Source organism: Lathyrus oleraceus, chromosome 6 (assembly GCF_024323335.1).
Source record: "Lathyrus oleraceus cultivar Zhongwan6 chromosome 6, CAAS_Psat_ZW6_1.0, whole genome shotgun sequence".
In the NCBI taxonomy this organism is placed as follows: Eukaryota; Viridiplantae; Streptophyta; class Magnoliopsida; order Fabales; family Fabaceae; genus Lathyrus; species Lathyrus oleraceus.
In genome coordinates, this window is record NC_066584.1 from 310,208,305 (window position 1) to 310,229,414 (window position 21,110).

The 21,110-nt window shown below is 33.2% G+C and overlaps 1 protein-coding gene across 1 annotated transcript; it reads right to left on the bottom strand.

Annotated features, from left to right (window-relative positions):
• Window positions 1-7,788: 7,788 nt before the first annotated feature.
• On the bottom strand, window positions 7,789-19,039 carry LOC127097721 (probable UDP-N-acetylglucosamine--peptide N-acetylglucosaminyltransferase SEC). The gene is made up of 28 exons (XM_051036217.1): window positions 18,507-19,039; window positions 18,046-18,191; window positions 17,842-17,940; window positions 17,670-17,720; window positions 17,084-17,200; window positions 16,860-16,916; window positions 16,018-16,137; window positions 15,677-15,739; window positions 15,458-15,536; window positions 14,492-14,601; window positions 14,178-14,231; window positions 14,014-14,081; window positions 13,820-13,922; window positions 13,472-13,674; window positions 13,101-13,197; window positions 12,464-12,535; window positions 12,278-12,354; window positions 12,062-12,178; window positions 11,871-11,955; window positions 11,618-11,785; window positions 9,682-9,792; window positions 9,516-9,602; window positions 9,271-9,398; window positions 9,063-9,145; window positions 8,773-8,878; window positions 8,540-8,686; window positions 8,246-8,366; window positions 7,789-8,157 (listed from the first exon to the last, which is right to left on the bottom strand). The coding sequence occupies exons 1-28, from the start codon at window positions 18,685-18,687 to the stop codon at window positions 8,044-8,046; spliced, it is 2,964 nt and encodes a 987-aa protein (XP_050892174.1). The 5' UTR covers window positions 18,688-19,039; the 3' UTR covers window positions 7,789-8,043.
• Between the last annotated feature and the right edge of the window lie 2,071 nt (window positions 19,040-21,110).

The window sequence follows — 21,110 nt, forward strand, 5'->3', positions numbered from 1 at the left end:
TGGTGTCCCCTTATATTTGTGAGAAAATTCGGTAAAATTAAATGGATCCAGGACTGAATCGTGATTGAGAATCACTTTCCTTAAAAGTATTTCAAGCACTCTTTTATTATGTCTTAGAGTTGGAAAATGCAAGAACACTCAGGATAATATCAGCCTTAATTTCGAGCCTGCACAAGACAAGTGAAGAACCCGAAATGCAAGGAAGGTTTTTCTGGAATTTGGAAGAGAAATATGTTTTTAGTTCTTGTGTTGTTTTTTCTGAATAGAATCATATATTTATAGGAGATATGGATGTTGTTTCAAAAGTATGCAACCTTTGATGAAACAACACCATTTCACCATAAAACACAATGTTTCATATATGACACTATTTCATGAAAAGATATGAAAATTGAATTCAAAATTCAAACAAAACAATAACTATGTCCATGTGGCACCTTATTCTCTTTGTTCCTTTGGTGAGTTAAAGTTTCAAAGCATTTATAAATGCTTTAAAGGATGTCTCCACTTTCTATGTGGGACTTAAAGTAAAGCATTAAATGTTATTTAACTCTTTTGTCATTTTGGAACTAATATTGCAAAACAATTTCCAACAATCCCTCACTAGTTCTAATAATGACAAAAATCATTCCAGATAGTGAAATATAAAAAAGTGTTAATACAGTTAGGTATCTTTCGATTTTAAACTTAACCTTAGTGAGGATAACGCAAAGTTTAATCGGAATGTTTGGTAGCAAAGCTTTTAAACCATTAATCCATGGGATCAGACCGGCGTTACCTTACACACACTCTTTAAAGGTTCTTCCTTTACATATCTCGCTTAGCACTTATTTATGGCCATATGCTATCCTTTTCATGAATTTTTCATGAGAGAAACTCCAACTCTCACTTTGAGACGGCACCATCTCAAAATTCACATAGGTGAGGTTCATATAGCATCCTTTCCAATAGATACTCTTCTTCGTTAATGAACTTCATTAAGAGGTTTTGGAAACCTCAACCCTCAATTCAACACAGTCAACCTTATTTCCCAAATTCTTGACTTACATCCAATTCAACGACTTGTTGTTACCCATTGAATCTTGAAGTTAATGTTTTGTTAACATAAGGTTGTTGCCGCTGTCGGAACATTTATTTAAGGAGTCTCAACCTCATTCCTCTCGAGGTTGTTCGTACTAAGTCTCTGGCCAGTGGCTTAGTAAACGGATCTGCTAAGTTATAGCATGTTCGTATGTAGGTGAGTGAAATGATTCCATCCTTAATCAATTTTCTTACGAACGAATGTCTAAGTCCTATATGTCTAGACTTTCCATTATACACTTCGCTGAATGCTCTTGCTAATGTGGCTTGGCTATCGCAATGTATCATCACTTTTGAGACATTGTCTTTAGCCAATGGAACTTCCAACAGAAGATCCCTCAACCATTTCGCTTCTTGACCGGCGGAAGCGAGAGCCACGAACTCTGATTCCATGGTCGAAAGTGTAATGCATGTTTGTTTCTTGCTCTTCCAAGAAATTGCTCCACCAGCAAGTGTAAATATCCATCCAGTCGTAGATTTATGGTCTCCAATATTAGATATCCAACTCGCATCAGTGTATCCTTCTAATATGGCAGGGAACCTTCCATAGTGAAGACCAAGGTCCTTGGTTTTCAGTAGATAGCCAAAAATCCTTGTAATTGCCTTCCAATGTTCATTACTTGGATTACTAGTAAATCGACTCATTTTACTGACTGCAAATGATATGTCGGGTCTGGTACATTGCATTAGGTACATTAGACACCCTATTGCACTTGCATATTCCAATTGAGCCACTGATCTTCCATTATTCTTTTGAAGTTTGTTGGCATGATCAAATGGAGTGGTTACTTCCTTAAAGTTTAGATGTTTAAACTTATCAAGCATTTTCTCAATATAGTGGGTTTGACTAAGTTCATAACCCCCACTATTTCGCTTAACCTTGATCCCTAAAATTGTGTCAACAAGTCCAAGATCTTTCATCTTGAAAGTGGATGTTAGAAACTTCTTTCTTTCTAAGATTCCTTTTAAATCATTACTAATGATCAACATATCGTCGACATAGAGACAAAGGAATATTACAGTGGTTTTGCACGTCTTTGTGTATAAACACTTGTCACAAGAATTAGGAATAAATCCATTTGAGAGTATTACAGAGTCAAATTTTTGATGCCACTGTTTTGGTGCTTGTTTTAGTCCGTATAAGGATTTGACAAGTTTACACACCTTTTATTCATTCCCAGGAAGCAGGTAGCCTTCCGGTTGTTCCATGTAGATTTCCTCATCGAGATCTCCATTTAGGAACGTTGTTTTAACATCCATCTGATGGATTATAAGATCATTCAAAGATGCTAAGGCAAACAACAATCTAATAGTAGTTGTTCTTGCTACTGGTGCGTATGTGTCGAAGTAATCTATGCCTTCTTTCTGTCTAAATCCTTTTGCCACTAATCTGGCTTTATAAGTGTTTAGAGTACCATCGCTATGGTATTTCTTCTTAAACACCCACTTGCATCCAATGGGCCTTGATCCCTTAGGTAAGTCAACAAGTTCCCAAGTGTGGTTTGATACAATTGAATCCATTTCATCTTGGATAGCATCTTTCTAAAAAGTGGAGTCCCTTGAAGTTATTGCTTCCTTATAAGTTTTTGGATCATCTTCCACTTGAAGAATAATCGGAATGCGTTGAACAAAGTTCTTACAATTTCCCTCAACAAGATAAAAGGAAATAGATTGAGAATCAATCTCATCTGGTCCTAGATTCTTTGTTTTCCGAATTCTCTTGCTTATCCTAGGCTCGGGTTGTGGTTCAATGATTATAGGAGTGCCTTCAGTTTGTATTTCTACGATCCGAGAAGAGTTATCTTCATGAGATTCTTTATTAGTGGCCGACTCCGATCCTTTATCCTTTGTGATAAGGTTTTCAAAGAATTCTACATCTCGGGATTCAACAATTACATTAGATTCTAGATTTAAGAGTCTATATGCTTTATTGTGTTGTGCATATCCTACAAAAGCACATCTTATTCCTTGAGGACCCAACTTGGTTCTTTTAGGGTCCATGTTTTTGTAGTATGCCATACACCCCCACACTTTAAAGTAACTGATATTTGGCGCTCTGCCTTTCCATGACTCATATGGAGATATACCAGTTTTCTTTAACGGAATTCTATTGATTATATGACAGGCGGACAATAATGCCTCACTCCACAAGTTAAGGGGTAATTTAGAATGCATCAACATGGCATTCATCATCTCTTGATATGTTCGATTCTTTCTTTCTGCCATGCCATTTTGTTGCGGTGTTCGTGGTGCCGAACATTCATGTATTATACCGTGCTCTTCGCAGAATGCATCAAATTCAATTGAAAAGTATTCGCCGCCCCTATCACTTCTAAGGACCTTTATACTTTTATTTAATTGATTTTCGACTTCTACTTTATAAGTCTTAAAGGCATTAAATGCATCATCTTTATGCTTTAAGAGATATACATGAGTGTATCTAGAGGAATCGTCTATGAATGTAATAAAGTATCTATTCCCTCCACGTGTCAGCATGCCATTAAATTCGCACAAATCTGAGTGCACAAGATCAAGTAATTTCGTTTTCCTTTCAACACTTTTGAAAGGCTTCTTAATCATTTTTGATTCAACACATAATTCACATTTTTTGAAATCCTTTATATTACATGAAATTAGTCCAGATTTAATTAGTCTCTTCATAGAACTAATACCACAATGTGCTAATCTATTATGCCATAAAGAAACGGAATCAAGCATGTAAGCGGAATTAGAAATTTCATTAATAATATTATCATTAGTACATAGTTTGATCATTCCCTCTGCGGAATATCCTTTTCCAATGAATACACAATTACGGGTCAAAATAAGTTTGCCCGATTCATATACAGATTTAATACCCGGTTTTCCCAATAAATCCCCACTAACAAGATTCCTATTCATGTCTGGAACATGAAGCACATTTACAAGTGTAACTTTCTTTCCAGAAGTGAAGTTAAGTTCGACCGAACCGGTTCCAACAACTTTAGAGCGGACTTCATTTCCCATTTGTACCTCTTGTCCATCAATTGCTTCAGAATAGGTTTTGAATGCAGCCTTGTCATAAGTAACATGCACCGTAGCACAAGTGTCATACCACCAACCTTGAACTTTTTCTTTGATTGCCATAATTTCGCTCACTGTAGCAATTATGTCATCATCTGATCGAATTGCATTGATCTCATTTTTTGCTTTATTTTGTCTGCAATCTCGAGCATAGTGTCCAGGTTTACCGCATACGAAACATCCGTTCTTTGGACCTTTATGACCACCAGAGTTCTTGAACTTGTTATGTTCTTTCTTTGGTCCAAGATGACTCTTCATGCCATCATGTCTCTTCTTTCCCTTGTTGGTCACAGCGTTTGTTTTGAAATAAGTAGGGGGTTCTGATTTCTCCCTCTCCTTCGATTCCTCCTCGATTCGAAGATGTTTCTGAATTTTCTCCAAGGAGAAGTCCTCGGAACTGTGCAACAATTTCTTTCGGTAGCCTTTCCATGAAGGTGGTAATTTTGCAATAATTGCACCGACTTGGAAGGTCTCAGGGATGTTTATTTTTACTGCCTTTATTTTATTGACCAGAACTTGCAATTCATGCACTTGGGGAAGAATGGGCTTAGAATCTAAGAATTTAAAATCGAAATATTTAGATATTAAGAACTTCTTTGTACCTTCCTCTTCAGCCTTGAACTTGAATTCTAGTGCCTTCCATATTTCTGTTGCCGATGGATTGTCTGTGTAGAGGTCGTAGAGACGATCAGATAAAGTATTCAGAATGTGTCCACGGCAAAGCAGTTCGTCCTCCTTGCGTTTCTTGCGCTCCTTCTTGAGTTCTTCCGAATCATTTTCTGTTGGTTCAGGTATTGGTTGTAGGTCGGGATCAAGAACATAGTGAACCTTCAGGGCAGTCAATAGGAATGTCATCTTGTCTTGCCATCTTGTGTAATTTGTTCCATCAAATCGATCTAACTTGACAAGATCCTGGTTCATCACTTTGATGCTTGAAACAGTAGCGTCTGAAGCCATTATGTTACTAATACTTTTAAGATTGTGAGAAAATTCGGTAAAATTAAATGGATCCAGGACTGAATCGTGATTGAGAATCACTTTCCTTAAAAGTATTTCAAGCACTCTTTTATTATGTCTTAGAGTTGGAAAATGCAAGAACACTCAGGATAATATCAGCCTTAATTTCGAGCCTGCACAAGACAAGTGAAGAACCCGAAATGCAAGGAAGGTTTTTCTGGAATTTGGAAGAGAAATACGTTTTTAGTTCTTGTGTTGTTTTTTCTGAATAGAATCATATATTTATAGGAGATATGGATGTTGTTTCAAAAGTTTGCAACCTTTGATGAAACAACACCATTTCACCATAAAACACAATGTTTCATATATGACACTATTTCATGAAAAGATATGAAAATTGAATTCAAAATTCAAACAAAACAATAACTATGTCCATGTGGCACCTTATTCTCTTTGTTCCTTTGATGAGTTAAAGTTCCAAAGCATTTATAAATACTTTAAAGGATGTCTCCACTTTCTATGTGGAACTTAAAATAAAGCATTAAATATTATTTAACTCTTTTGTCATTTTAGAACTAATATTGCAAAACAATTTCCAACAATATTAGCAGGCAGAAACTCTACAATGTGCTCCTCGGCTGAAGGTACAGTTAGCCAAATCTTTTGATTATAGTGAGATATTTAAGTTTTAGGATTTTGATTGAGATTATTGTTAGATGATATTACGATTTTTATCATGCCATTTTCTATAATGTTTGTTACTCTATCTTTCTATTATTCTAATGATAATTCACATGCTCAAACTGAAGAAAGAAATGGATCTCCATTGCAGCAAGAGAACTGCAGATCGAATGCATCAGAGCTTCCATCCAACCACACCTATATTTGGTCAGACCTGTATTGAGATGTATTATTTCTCATTGATTTAAATTCTCAGCAACTTTTGCATTTTCTAGCAACTGCAGTTAAAAATACTAATCCCAAGAAGGAATTAATAAATTAGTGGTGGTAGGGAATGCGCACCGGTTTCTCATTGTAATTTAAAGAATTATTTATTTACTATTTTATAGATTAGAATATTGGTTAATGTTTCTATTGTGAAAATAAAAAATAATTGTTTTCAAAACACAAAATAAAAATAAATAAATAACCATTATCAAACATATTATAAATTAATTTAAAAGGAACAAGACTCAGGTAAATTTAAATAATAATTTAGAAAAAGTACAAGTTCACACAATGAAACTTCTACCATTTAATTAAATAACAATTAAATTATATTTGTGAATATAATTAAATATATAAATTAATTTAAATACATATTTATAAAAAGAATAAATGTATGAATATTTTTTGTTACTACAAATATTTTTTTATAAAAAGAATAAATGTATGAATTTTTTTGTTACTATAAATTAATTTAAATACATATTTATAAAAAGAACCAATTTTATAAAATAAAAGTTATCTTTTTTGTTAATACAAATATTTTTTTATTTTTTTATTACATAATGAAAGTAAATATATGAATTTTCCAGTACTCAGTCAACCACATTTATTTTTAGAACCTTTTATGCGCTATAACATTTTTGCAACCATTAATACTTACACATTACATAATCAATGTATTTCTCTAACTTTGCTTTTTGGCAACCTAAATTAACATGTTTGTTTCTTATGCATATACAATTCCTAACGAGTTCAATCTTAATGAAGCCATCAATAGCATTTAAGTGTGTCACATGAATTTTTAATTTTTGTACATATTACTTTTCTTAACAGTTTGTTATAAAAAGAAATTTTTTATTATTGATATAAATATTTTATATTATTAAAATAAAAATAATATTTATATAAAAAATATACATATTATTAATTCAAATATTTTTATATACGATAATTTTATTATTAATTTAAATACTTTTATAAATATTATTAAAATGAAAATAATACTTATATATTAAAAAAAAAATTATTGAATCAAATATTTTTAAGAATTAATTACTATGCACAGACTTTTAAAATAAAAATCAAATTTATTTTAATATTCAATATTATTAACTGAGATTATAAGTGTATTTCAATTAATTTTATATTTTTATATACGAAAACAATATTATTACTGATTTAAATATTTTATAAATATTTTTAAAATAAAATATTATTTATATACCAAAAAACTATTTTGTTAAATTAAATATTTTTATATACGAGAATAATTTTATTATTGATCAAATATTTTTTAAAATAATTTTAAAATAAAAAAAATATTTATATATAAAAAAAATTATTATCAAATATTTTTTATAAAAAAAAAATACTATTCTTATAAATAGAGATAATTCACTACTAATTTAAATATTAAATAATAAAAATTTATCGATACATAAAAAAAATTATAAAAACTAAAGAAGTTTTTTATTATTTTCAAGATGGCGTTAATATTTTAATTACTAGTAAGTTTTTTTTATGGCTTATTATTTTCAAGATGGCGTTAATGATTTAATTACTAGTAAAAAAATAAGTTTTTTTTCTTTTTATCAAACAAACGCACCGATTTGATTACTAGTAAAAAAATAAGTTATTTCAAATTATTCATTTAACTTTTGGTTCACACTTTAAACAGCTTAATATTTCCCGTTAAAAATAGAAGAAAAAAAATAAAGCATCGAATGATGATCAACATACTGGATTGTAAACAAGCTTCCAATTATAGTAAACATCCTCCAATAACATAAATAAGTCGCAATTTCTTCTTTTACCTAATAGTAATACAAGGCAACCCAACGGTAGCCAAATAAGCAATCCAAATTTCTGAGTAACTAAAATTACAATGTATATTCCCTTATAATTTTTGACAAACCTCTGAACATTACAGGGTAGCACTATAACTTCCTCTTGACTTTCTTATCTACATTTCCGTCTACTACGGTTTTCCTATGCCTATTTATCATAAGGACATTCGATATCATTTTCAGTGACCTTAAAATGCTGTGTCCGTTGACCAGAGCAATGCAAATTCCACATTCTAAAATATGCTCTGTCGAGATTCCTCACCTGTAAAATTACCAGCATAAAACTCAAATAATTAACCGTGCAGGACACAAAAATTAGATTGAAGTATAAAGTAGCACTTTGAACTCACCCATCGGTTTGTGTCGAAGAGAGGACAGGTCATGCGTACAGCTTTGAGCTTGTCAGTTAGAGCTTGAAGCTTAGGGCGATTCAGAGCCAGTGATACAGCTCTATCTTCATACTCTTTCATACTACATAGTTTCACAGAAGTTCAAAATTAAGCATGCAAGAAATTAAGAAAAGCAAATTCTCAAAATCGGAGAGCATTGGCATTGTTGAATATCTACAAGGGGGATTAAGAAGTCTATATCATTAATGAGACTCAAGCAGCAATTGACAAATATTATATTGGAAAACAGCTCACCTGTTGACAATCATCTCGTCTCCCAGTCCAGTGGAGAGACAGAGTGAGCCAGCAACCCTAGTAGCCATTTTCTCAAGAGGCAGAGTAACCATAGGAAGACCTGCCCATAGTATATCTGTTCCTGTTGTATGTGCATTGCATAAAGGCCTAAAAGAAAGCATATTCAGTATATGTAAGTGACACAGCAACAGAAGGCTGAAAAAGCAAAACAACATGTAGATGAGATGAATTACGTGTCAAGAAATAGGTCTGCTAAAGAACTCCGTCTAATGTGTTCGCTCTTCATCGCAACATCTGTGAAGATAATTTGATCGGGCTGCACCCCTTGTGTAGCAGCATCTGAAAGAAGTACAATAATTATAGTTAGTTCACAAGAATATTACGCAGCAAATACAAATAGAAGAATAAAATGTCCCATGGTTTTGACATGAATAATGCCCACCGGAGAATTGATTAAAAAAAGTACATTGCAAGCACACACATATTTATGTGTGGTAAGTATTATGAAAACAAAGACACATACATGCCCTCAGTCTCATTTCGCCTGCTGCAGGAAATTTCAGGAGCCAAAGTGCGCTGTTGGGCACACGTTTAAGTATATTGCACCTAAAGCAACACATAGGCACACACACGTAAAGGATAAGATGCCAGGTAGAGAAAAAATAAAATATACAGATGGAATATGGTCTTTAAAGCTTATCTACAGAAGAAAAAGAGCTTTAAAACATTACCATGTATTAAATATTTCAGGATCCATCTTATAAAGTTGATTGAAGCATGCAAATAAAAACTTATCCTCAGGTAGACCATAATCTGATCTTTTGGGCTGACAGTTTGGATCTAACACGTCCTGATTTTTCTGAATAAACAAATTACGGACAAAGACATTGAGTGCCAAATGCCAATGTATAGTAAAAATACAGACCTTACAAAATGTGTATCCAAGTTTTTACAATACAAATTCATAAAATCAAACCTGTTTATAATCATTTACGAAGTAGCAATGAGGGAGATGGACAATCTTTTCAGAGTAAATATGTGCATACTGAAGAGGTGAAACAAACTGCAAGAGAAGCAGCAATAATTCAGAAAGCATGTAAATAAGTTAATGAGATGGCCAGGTAACACCCAGTATTGCTCACCTCATCAGTGACCAAGTAATCTATGTAAGTAGCTCCAGTTGTGCCAGGAAATCCCATATATGAAACTTGAATTGGCGCAGGTTTCATGGCAAATATCTCATTTCTGGCACCCTGAGAAGAAAAAAAAGGACAATTGCACCATGCAATCAGAAATAACCAAAAAAGATAAAACAAATACACCAATACAATTCAAAGCCTTTACCCAATAAGTAAGATCAACCATATAAAATTCACCAGGCCAAGATCGTGTTATGCTTTCATACATAAAAAATCAAAGCATTTACCCACTGAGTAGGATAAATTATATTCATCAAGAGAGTGTCAGTCTTTTTATCATGAACCAATAGTATGGACCAAAACTTTATTAATTCAGATATATCAAAATTAGACTTACGGATTTATATGTAATCAGAATTTAGGTACACATAATCATATTTCATCTTTAAAATTATGTCATGATTATATGTGAGGATCAACTCTATTTTAGCATAAAACCAACAGAGTAAAATGATCAAACAAGCAACGGGTTTGTTTTCCAGTTGGATATGACAATCAATGAAATTTCTATCATAATGCCAATTTTGCAATACTAGCATTGTGACTTGCCATTGGGCCGCAAGAAAAAGTTTACTTACATGTATTCAACGAGCACTAAATAGGTTTGGGGAAATTCTAACGAATGCCCCAGGGGCACTCTTCAAGGCCTTAAAATAGCAAGTTTTTCTTGGAAATGTGCGTATTTAATACATTGGAAATTAAAATGGTTAATTTTTCTATAAAATATTTTCTTTATTTAGAATCCTTAAAGAGTGCCCCTGGGGCACTCGTTAGCAAGACCCAATAGTTTGAGTTATGGTTTTTTAATGGCCGCCCTCCATTTCATCTATACCCTCCTTAATTCCTTACTGGCACTGCTCTTATGAATCTCCAGAGTAGATATTGCCAAACTTTTTTTCTAGGATATTAATCGTCTTGTTTTGTGTGTGACAACTCATATCATGGTAATCTCATCTTAGCAGCAACACAATTATTATTTTCTTACTAACTTTTTACATATCAACATTTAATTCACACAATATTGTACTGTGAATCTTATACAACAACATCCACCAAGCCTTATCCCACTAAGTGGGGCCAGCTACAGCTCTCTACATATCCAAACCACATAAGTCTATTTCCTACCATCTTATTAAAACTATTGTAAATCTTATAGTTGTAATAAAAGAACTCTTTAAACTAGAATAATACTTTGTTGTCACATATTGGGCCAGTTTGTTTTAGCTTTAAAAAAATGGATTTTTTCTTTGTATTTTTGAAAATGGATTCTACAAAAATGTTTTTCAAAATATTACAAGTTTTTCTAAATTTGTTTTTTATAAATTAAAAGATTGAATTGTTCATTCTATAACATAAATATACATTATTGAAGATCAAAATATAGCCAAAATCACAATTTTTTCAAAAAATTGTATCTCAAAAATGATTTTTATGAAAAACTATTTGAAATAGCTTCAAAATTAAGTGATTTTTTGAAATTTTGATATTCAAAAAACGTTTCCATAAAATGATGAAATACCTAAAATAACATTTTAAGAATAACTATTCAAACCAAATTTTCATTTGAAACTTTTATGAAAAATTTCTTTGTAAATTTTTTTTACACTAAAATCTTTAACACTAAAAATCATTTTAAAAAAAAGCCAAAACAAAAGGGCCCATTACGTCTGAAGCATTCCTCCATTTTAACCACCCTTCTCGGGTGAAAAGTAATAAACACAAAATCCAAAGTGAGCTCAGTAATCTATAAATGTCTACAGATGCAACTTTAAGTAAACAAACAAGTAAACAAAATTGACTTGTATATAACAACAGACCTATTTATGAATTTTGATTAGTTAAGAGATCATACAAGAACACTCAAAGATGAGGGAACTACCTTTGTATAGCCATTAAGGTTGATAAGAATCTGAATCTTATCCTCGTTGATCAGTTTTGCTATCATATCTGATGTCATGGCAGATACATCCACAAAATGCTCTGCTTCAGATTGAATACGTTGCCTCCATTCAGTACCGTCATTTGGACTTAAAGCATAGCAGAATACCTAGATATACAAATTATCAATACATAGAGAACAGAAGGAAGAATATTTGGAAGACAAAAAGGTTGAATAAAACCAAATTCAATACCTCTACATTCTTACTGTTGTGCATACCGAAAACAGATCCCATTAAATGTGACAAGGGGTGATTACCAAAGTCGCTACTCACATAACTGCAACCCGAAAATTTCACTTGCAATTAAAATTTTATTACATATTTAGAACACGGGGAAAGAGGAGAAAATCATTTAGAGCTTTTACAAATTAATAATCACATACCCAATCCTTAGTCTTTCATAGCCTCCCTCCTGCTTGATAGGAATAGGAGCGGGATGGCTAAATGGTGGAAGAGAGAAACGAGATGCAATTACAGAGCAGTGTGCAGCATATTTGCGGCTGTGAAGAGACAAAGGACATTAAAATAAGCATGGTTGGAATATCATAGAGCATTCCTTTTTTTATTGAGTAGATTTTCTGCAAACACATTAATTGTACCTAATTTCCAGAGCAAGCATTGGGTCAAGTGGGTATGCTATTGCATGGAATGGCTGGACACTAGGAAGAACTGACATCTGAAAAATAGAAAAACAAAATAACTGAAGGATATCCAAACAGGCGTGCATGTTCATATCATAGATTAAGTTACTGAAAAAACAAAATTGTATACAAATTGCTCCTGACATTAATTTGCCTTCTGATAATCCCTTCTACTTCCTTGAACATTTGGTCACGATCCTCCCAACAGCAGACACACTGCAACATTGCAAAAGACTACACTGAGATACTGCATATTTACATTAGATGCAACAAAGGTATGCATAATGGGGTGATAACAAAGGAAACACCCAAGACTAAACAATAACCAAATACCAAAGAGAAACAGCCACAGACTACACATCATAACATTAAACATATGAAATAATGATTTCAAGTGCTGTGCTGAATAGTATATCCAAAATCAAGATGACAAGAGAATATCATATAGTCCAATCAAGTTGAACAGACAGCAAGCTATACTTATTCGTTCGAAGCACACAACCTACCAATACAACAACCACTTCAATATGAGAAAAGAGTAGAACTAACAAGATGAACTAGAGATTAAGGCAAAAATAAGGAGTTTCTACTTTCTAATAAGGTACTTCAATCACAGACAATAAGAAAAATAGTACAAGCAGCACACCCTGAAAAACACTATGATTTGGAAATTATAAAAATTCAATAAATTTTTTGAATAATCAACCAGCTTAAGAAACGAACAATGACTTTTTAAACAACTATTGACTCAATACTAAACATAACAAATGGTAAAAAAAACCTGAAGTGTGTGTAGAAGATTGCATGTTGCTTCAGGAAAGTCTTTGCGGAGAACCAATGCCTGTCTATAGCTCTTTACAGCTGCCTCTACATGTCCACTGAAATAAAGAGTAGAATTACATTAAGCATACAGTTTTGAGTTTCGACAGAGTAAGTAGACGTCATATAGTTGATGGGAAGCCAGCAACAGATGCTGCAAGGGAAATAAAGAGGTTCCAGACAAAAGAAACCTAAAACTTTTGATACAGCCACAAGAAAAATAATCCCCAAAAGATGTCACAAGGTCCAGGCTCACTTTCAATATTAAGCTAAAATACATTTTATTTGAATTGAAGCTTACACGGCTATTTAATATTAAGCAAAATAACAAACCTATCTTTATAGGCAGAAGCCAAATTAGCATGAGCTTCAGCCATAGTAGGCCTGACAGTAATTGCACGTATATAATCCTGGATAGCATCACTAACTCTTCCAATCTCCTTATAAGTATTGCCTCTGTTTACAAGACCATCAGCTGCCAAAGGATCAATGCGGAGGACCTCATTGTAGCAAGATATGGCATCTGCATAATTCCCCTACGATATTGCCCAAAAAATAAACAAGATAAGCAGCAATATAATTTTATCAACTTCTTCTCTAAGCTTCCATCCCTTTCAGTTATCTTATGTTTTATCATGAACATATACAAGTATACAACAAAAAAGCACTAGGTTTTCATACCTGCTGCTTATAGATTATAGCAAGGTTGTTATAAGGTGCAGATAATCCAGTGGTTACGCTTAGTGTAGCTTTATAATATGAAGCAGCAGCAGCCACCATGTTCCTGCATCGGCAATTTCAACCAAGAAAATTCAAATTCTCTCGCATAACCCACAAACTACTACCATTAGCATGAAGATAGAAGGATCACATACCATTCCATGTATATATTTCCAAGATTGGTCAACGCTTGTGGGTGGTTGGGCTGTAATGAAAGGCATTGCTTCATAGTAACAAAAAAACAAGTTGAGTAAGAAACTAATGGCTCGAAAGCATAATGAACTAATGACTAAATATATGTAAAGCAGAAAAGACATACATTGTAGCACTGGACTGCTTCCTCCACTCTGCCAACATCTTTCAAAGCATTACCCTAAGAAAACACAGATAATATTATCCAATTGCATCAAATCTAAAATAGCACATTTAGGATCTGGATTTTGTTTCCATCTGTTGCTTTTGGTTTTATTTTCAAAAAAATAACTTTGTTTTATTTCCTGTCTTCAAAGTTTTGTATGGAAAACGGTGAAAAGAGTAAATAAAAAAATTGAATAGAAAACCTTAAAGACAAAAAATTCTCCAAAAAGAAGCCCTTGGAGTCTTAAACTGAAGAGCAGAAGAAAAGAAACCAACCAAATTATTGTAAGCTTCCAAAAATCTGGGGTCACATGCAATAGCTTGTTTGTAGTGTAGAATTGCCATGTCCAGTTGACCTTGCTCATAATGTATACTGGCCAAATTACCTGTAACATCATTTTGTAACCCGGTAAAGCCAGTGTTGATTAGCATAGAATACATTGGGTTTACTAAATTGTACTAGTAAATTGTAAAGCCAGCATAATTTTAATAAATAGAAGGATACTTGGAACAGCCATAGATATCAGAATATAGACAAACAATTTTAACTGATATTCACTGTCTCACTACTTAAGCAGCAAAGCATAGTGCCTGGAAATACTCTCTCCACTAAGAAGCAGCCATAATTATATTACATTTTGCAAAGGAAACCAGGAAAGGAGCCAATATAAATATGAAACTTATTAGTTGACTTCTAATAGTGGCATGTTTATCAAAAATGGAGATTGTTTCCTAGCAAGCTTTTCTAAAAAAATAATAAGAAAAAGTGAATGTTATTAATATAATAATATATGCAAGCCTATCATGATACAATACATCAATGACTGTTCATGAGTAACGTGGCATGTTATCATTAGTGATTTTAGAAATTTACAATGACTGTTCATGAGTCACGTGGCATGTTATCATTAGTGATTTTAGAAATAGATACCCACCAATCACACGATTCTACTCTGTTAGGGTCAAAGTAGAATTCCTGTGTGTTAGAGCTTTGTTCTGGGAGTAGTTGGAGAAATCATCTACTACTTTTATCGTTTATTATCAATAAAAATAAAACATCATAATTTCTTTAATATCTCATCTATTCCTTTTCCTTTTTCTTGTGTTGGTTTATCGTTTCCGTTTGCGGACTCATTGATTTCTACCAATGCCCATTTCTTGCTTTCCAATATCTTTGCACTGATCTTATACAAAGAGGAAAAAATTAGCTGCAAACAGATAAAGTAAGGCAACAAAACTCACCATAAGCCATGCCATAGTTTGGCCGGGTTTGAAGAGCATGTTGATAACATGCAATAGCTTCTTGAGGCATCCCTAAAGCCTAATGAAGGAAAAGATAAAAAAAATACTTTCAGGGATCATCAATGTCAATCAAAGTTCTAACTGAAACCAATCAATCATATCATCAATGTCAATCAAAGTTCTAACTGAAACCAATCAATCATATTATTAACACCGTACCTTGTATACATTCCCAAGGTTCAAGTATGCATCAGGGAAGGAAGGTTTGAGTTTAACAGCTTCCTAAAATATTTAAATAAAAATGTTAAATGAGAATATACAATGATAGATAGTTTTGTATAAAGTGCATAAGAGACTAAAATGCACACCACTTAACATATCATACACCAAAACTGTGATTACTCACTTTTAAAGGTGAACATTAATAAACTTGCAAATAATAAGAAACCAACATGTCAGAAATAAAAATAAATACATCAAAGTTAGTCAGACAGTCTTGATTTATAAGAGGCTCCTAACAAAAATTCATTCAAGCACATCAATATGAAAGCGAGACACACCTTGTAATACTGCAGGGCTCTGTTGAAATCACCAGACTCCATGAACAGACCAGCAAGATTTGACCATGCAATAGCAAAGGTAGGTTGAATACGCAAAGCCTCGAGGTAACAACTGTATGCCTGCACAAAATGTTAGATTCTGACTATTTGCAGTGTTGCAGATGGAAGTTACAACAAGACCAACCATCATCTGAGTCCAAGCTTTGAAGACAACAACTTCATATCTGTATCGAACTGTGAATTTGGACACAGTTCCACCCACCAATTATTTAAATCAGTAACTAAAATGTAAAAAAAGATGTAGGGAATATAAGACTAAGTACTGAAGGAACCCTCCAGGCTTCCAGACCAGGACACAGCCATTTTTATCAGGTATGAATGGGAGGCGAGTACCAATGGAAGGCATATTGGTGGTGTTTATTCATTCTCGCAGTTCCAGCAGAGAGTTGTCTCAAACTGGAAGCCAAATAAAGGGTGTTTTGGCTCTAATATCAATGTGGAACACCAAGATCAGGGTAAATAGCATTGTAGAAGAAAACATCTTAGAAAAGCCTAATCACCTACATAAAAAAACTAAACAATAGGTAGAACACCACTCAAACTGGGAATCCAGTAGAGCATCATCTCAAACTTCAAAGCACAGAAACTGAACTCGCTATAGCAGAAGGTTGGGTTATAACAAAATCCAAAATCAGAAATGTTGCACTGTGGCAGACAGGTCATTAATAAAAGACTAAACTCCTTATCCATAAGATTTGATAGTTCATAAGAGAATTGTAAACTGTAAACAACATCAAAATTTTAAAAGGTACAAATTATAACATAAAAGTGTTAGGACTTACTTCTTGGACCAGCCCTTGAGCTTTCATTAAATTACCCAAGTTGCTATGTGCATCAACCTGCAATACATAGATAATAACAACAAAAACAATGATATATGACCAAAGCCTGTAAAAGAAGAGTAAAATGGATAGATAAGGAAGGTAAAAGATTACATCCTATGCCTTGGGGATAATTACGTATTAGCTTGAGCAGCAGTTACTCATCAAACAAGTAGCAAAATTACCATTAGAGGGTTGATAGCAAGTGCTTGACGACAGCATTGAGCTGCTTCAGTAAGTCTTCCTTTACGCATGTATGCACTAGCTAGGTTTGACCATGCATCGGCAAAATTGGGACGAAGCTGCAGCAGCAATGCCAAGAGGGGGGAAATTGCATCAAATAAGGGGGGAAATACTAACCATTGAAAATGATAATAATTATAACATATATGCATCATTTTCTATAAATAATTGGCATCAAACAAACTAGAAGGTGAGGCTTATATGGTTGTCTCTAATAGTAGAATAATGCCTCCACACACGCCTAACATTTGTGACCTATTATTACTATCGGCTGCAACAATTAAGAACATATTCTGATAGCCAATAAAATTAAGTAACAAAATCCAGTCTGTGTTAGTACTGAATCCATACAAGATGTGTTGTTGTCATCGATCTTATTTATGGTTCTTGGGCACAAATAATAGGAACTGAGATAGTGTATTCTAGAGTAATAATACAAAAAGAAGAAAACTAAACCAAAGCAACACGTAAATTCATGAAACAATTACATGACAAACTACGTTTACAAGTTCCGACTTGCATACAGACCTCAATGGCAACCAAGTAATAGCGAATTGCAAGATCAATGTTGCCTTTTTCCTGCAAAAAGGAAAAAGCTCTATTAACTCCAGAAAACGAATGAGATTCATCATTCATCCATTACACAAAAAATCAGCAGAGCATCCATCACAGTCATGGCATATTAGTATTGGTGACTTGCCTTCCATGCATTTGCCATATTACCGTAACACTCGGCAAAGTGTGGCTCGATCCTAAGTGCTTCTTCATTTTTTGCCACACACATATCAAAATCATGCAACTGCACAAGACAAGTAGTTCAACGCAGTCCAAATGTGGCACGTGAATATCAAATGTAATCAAACAAATAACAGAAAAAATAGATACAAAAATAGATATAATAAACCTGGTAATAAATTGCGCCAAGAAGCAGTAAGTTGTCCGTGCGAAGCGGATTTCTCTCATAGACAGTGTTGCTGTGTTCTAGCGCTTTCTTATAACTTCCAGTCTTGTACATTTGATGTGCAAGAGTCAAATGTAAATCTTCATCAACTGCATAAGGATATCAAAAATTGTCATAAAACCCTCACAATAGTGAAACGCTCTTGACTTTCATTATGAATTCATGCTTAAGCAATTAAGAAGTACTCCAAAGTACCAAATTTGAAATAACAAACTGATACAAAAATAATTTAAGCTAAAAACAACCCAATAAATTTATCACGGCAAAAAATCACCAAATAAACCCTTATTATGGAATTAAAGAACAGAACTAAAACCAATTTATTTTCAGTATTAATTATTGGCGCATGTCAACTGTAAAACCTCCGGAAGCAAATAAAACAGTGAATAAAAATCAAAACAAACCTTCAGTGGAATCATGTGAGCGTAAAGGCAATAGCGTAAGCGAAGCTGGCTCTTGCTTGACGGAGAACGGCTCAACGCGATCCAAAGCGAACGGCGACCGAGAATCGTCAGCTAAGCCTGAAAGCTGCGACTGGTGGTTATAGTGGTGGCGAAGGTGGTGATCTCCCTGCACGGAGATCATGGTGCCGGTGGGGAATTGGAAGCTGTATCAGTGGACCAAGAAGGTGAACATCAAATCGAACTGGATCGGGATGGGATCGCGAGAGAAGAAGGTGGTAGATGAAGAAATAGCTCGAAAATTTCAAACCCTAATTGTGTGAGAAAATTCTCGAGTGTGTATTTCTTCTTCTTCTGTTTATTTTCTTTCCTTCTCTTGACGCATTGGTTTTTCTTACGATTGGTGAAGACAGCACATCGCGAAGGAGAAGTGTTTTAAAGAAAGATGAGAATCTCGGTTGTGAAGAGATCTGAGCCGTCGATGTAGGTAGGACATATAAAGACGCTAGGGATCGGTAAAGTGAGATGTTGTTAATGACCGACACGTGAACACCTTTGGTTTATTACAACCTCTCTCTCTTCCCTCTCTATTTTTAATTCATTGAATAACCATTTATTTGATTGATTTATTCAATATATACAATAAATCTAAAAACGGAATTGTATCTTACACAAAGAAATAGATTTAGTAATAACACTCTATTTAACTTAAATAATAATAAAGATGTAATGTTTTTAAAATTTAGTTTTCTATTTTAAAAGTTACTTTTTGATATATAAAATTTATTTTTACTTTTTGAAATTTTTATAATCTCCTTCAAATTTGCATAAGTGACATTGATGATTAAGATAAAAAAAATAACTTTAATGACATAGAAAGCTGATTAAGATGATTTATCATTTAATATTTTTTATATAATTAATTAGTATTTTTAATTAAATCTTTTTAAAAATTAATTAATTATTTTTTTTTAAATTAGTTAATTAAAAATTGTAATAGTATTCTTGGACCACAAATCCATCTTATTTCAACACTAGTCCAATATTCAAGTATACAAGTAATAGTATTAATGAGTTATATAAACATTATTCACGTTTATTAAAAGATCAATGTGGAACTTTAATGGAAATAAAACTCACACTACACATTCCAACCTTTGTTTCTTTTCGATCTAATTGTAGTATCTTCATTTAACATTTGGTTTTAACTATCATCACCATGTCACCGTAAGTGATATCAGGAAATATTTGATTTATGAAACATATAAGTTTTTCAAAGTTGAGTGATTGTCCAATGTAGAATTTAATCCAAAACAAATCATGAGAAGGAAACATAAGTTACTCCAAGTCTACTATGAAGTCATCTCCAACTTTACTCTTCAAGTAGCAAATGAAAACACAGACATTTAAGTAAGTGTAAGACCCCAATTTTGACCCTAAGATCCCTCGTGTCATTTCATCATATGCATTGGCTTTAGGGATCACACATTAGCATCATCTTCACCCTTCATTCATTGAGTTTGCATTGGGAGAGATCATCAACCACATTTGATTGTACCATACTTTGTTTTTCATTATTTACCTACCAAAATACCAAAAATATGTCTATGTATAGTTTTACTTCTTTTGTAGGTAGTGTGTGCATCCACCAATGTCTCATCAAGCTCACAATTAGGGTTTGAGACCCTCAGTGCAAGGAGATTAATCAAGAGATAGTTTACATTGATTCTAGACATCATATATGGATCCCCATGATCTTCATTTATCATTTTGATCAAGAATTCATCAAGAGTTTGAAGCTTGTTTGCCTTGGAAGCCCTAATTCATCTAGGTATCTTGTGTGACTTCCTCAACAAGTTTCTTCAACATTTGATCAAATATTTCAAGGTATGCTTCATTATACATCATCTTATACATATATGATCATCCATGATTCCAAGAGATAAAGAGAACTTCAAGTTTGCAAGATAGTTCATGGTAGTTGACCAGAGAAAGTAAATTGGTCAAAATTGGGGTTCCCTGGATCCTATCTCCTACGATTTGTATCATATGAAAATGATTTCAAGATCAAAGTTACTCCTACTGACATTCCAAACAACTTTCATGTTTAGGTCAAGAGCTAGTTTTGCTTGTAAAGTAACTTTTTATGGTGAAAGATTATAGGTCATTTTGTTTAAACCCTAGTTAGAATGTCAACTTCCAATGACCATAACTTGCTCAATATTTATAAGATGAAGTTCATCCAAGTATCGTGATAAATTTCAAAATGTCCTTTCCAACTTCTATTCTTTGAAGAACTTCAAATTTAACTTGCAAGGCATGTGTCAAAAGGAAACATTATAGGTCATTTGGGGCCATTACCATTGAAAAAGAGATTTTTCTCAACTTCTAAAATACATAACTCCTTCAGGACAAATTCAAATAAGGTTAAATTTGTGACCAAATTGAATAGGTTTGAGAGAGATACAACTTTTATGAAAAAACTTTTTCCATTTGAATCCCATAGAAAAAGTTACTCAAGGTGGAAGAAGTGAACATTTGACTTGGTACTTAGAAATATTTCAAATATGTTTGATTCTCCAAACTTACACCTTAAAATTCATCATG

What these genes read in the sequence shown, in the direction of transcription:
- LOC127097721 (XM_051036217.1), bottom strand. Translation starts at nt 18,687, where the DNA reads ATGATCTCCGTGCAGGGAGATCACCACCTTCGCCACCACTATAACCAC. An exon ending in AAACTATGGCATGGCTTATG is followed by an intron (nt 14,602 to 15,457) that starts GTGAGTTTTGTT and finishes ATGATGTTACAG; the next exon opens with GTAATTTGGCCAGTATACAT. An exon ending in ACAACAGTAAGAATGTAGAG is followed by an intron (nt 11,786 to 11,870) that starts GTATTGAATTTG and finishes TTGTATATCTAG; the next exon opens with GTATTCTGCTATGCTTTAAG.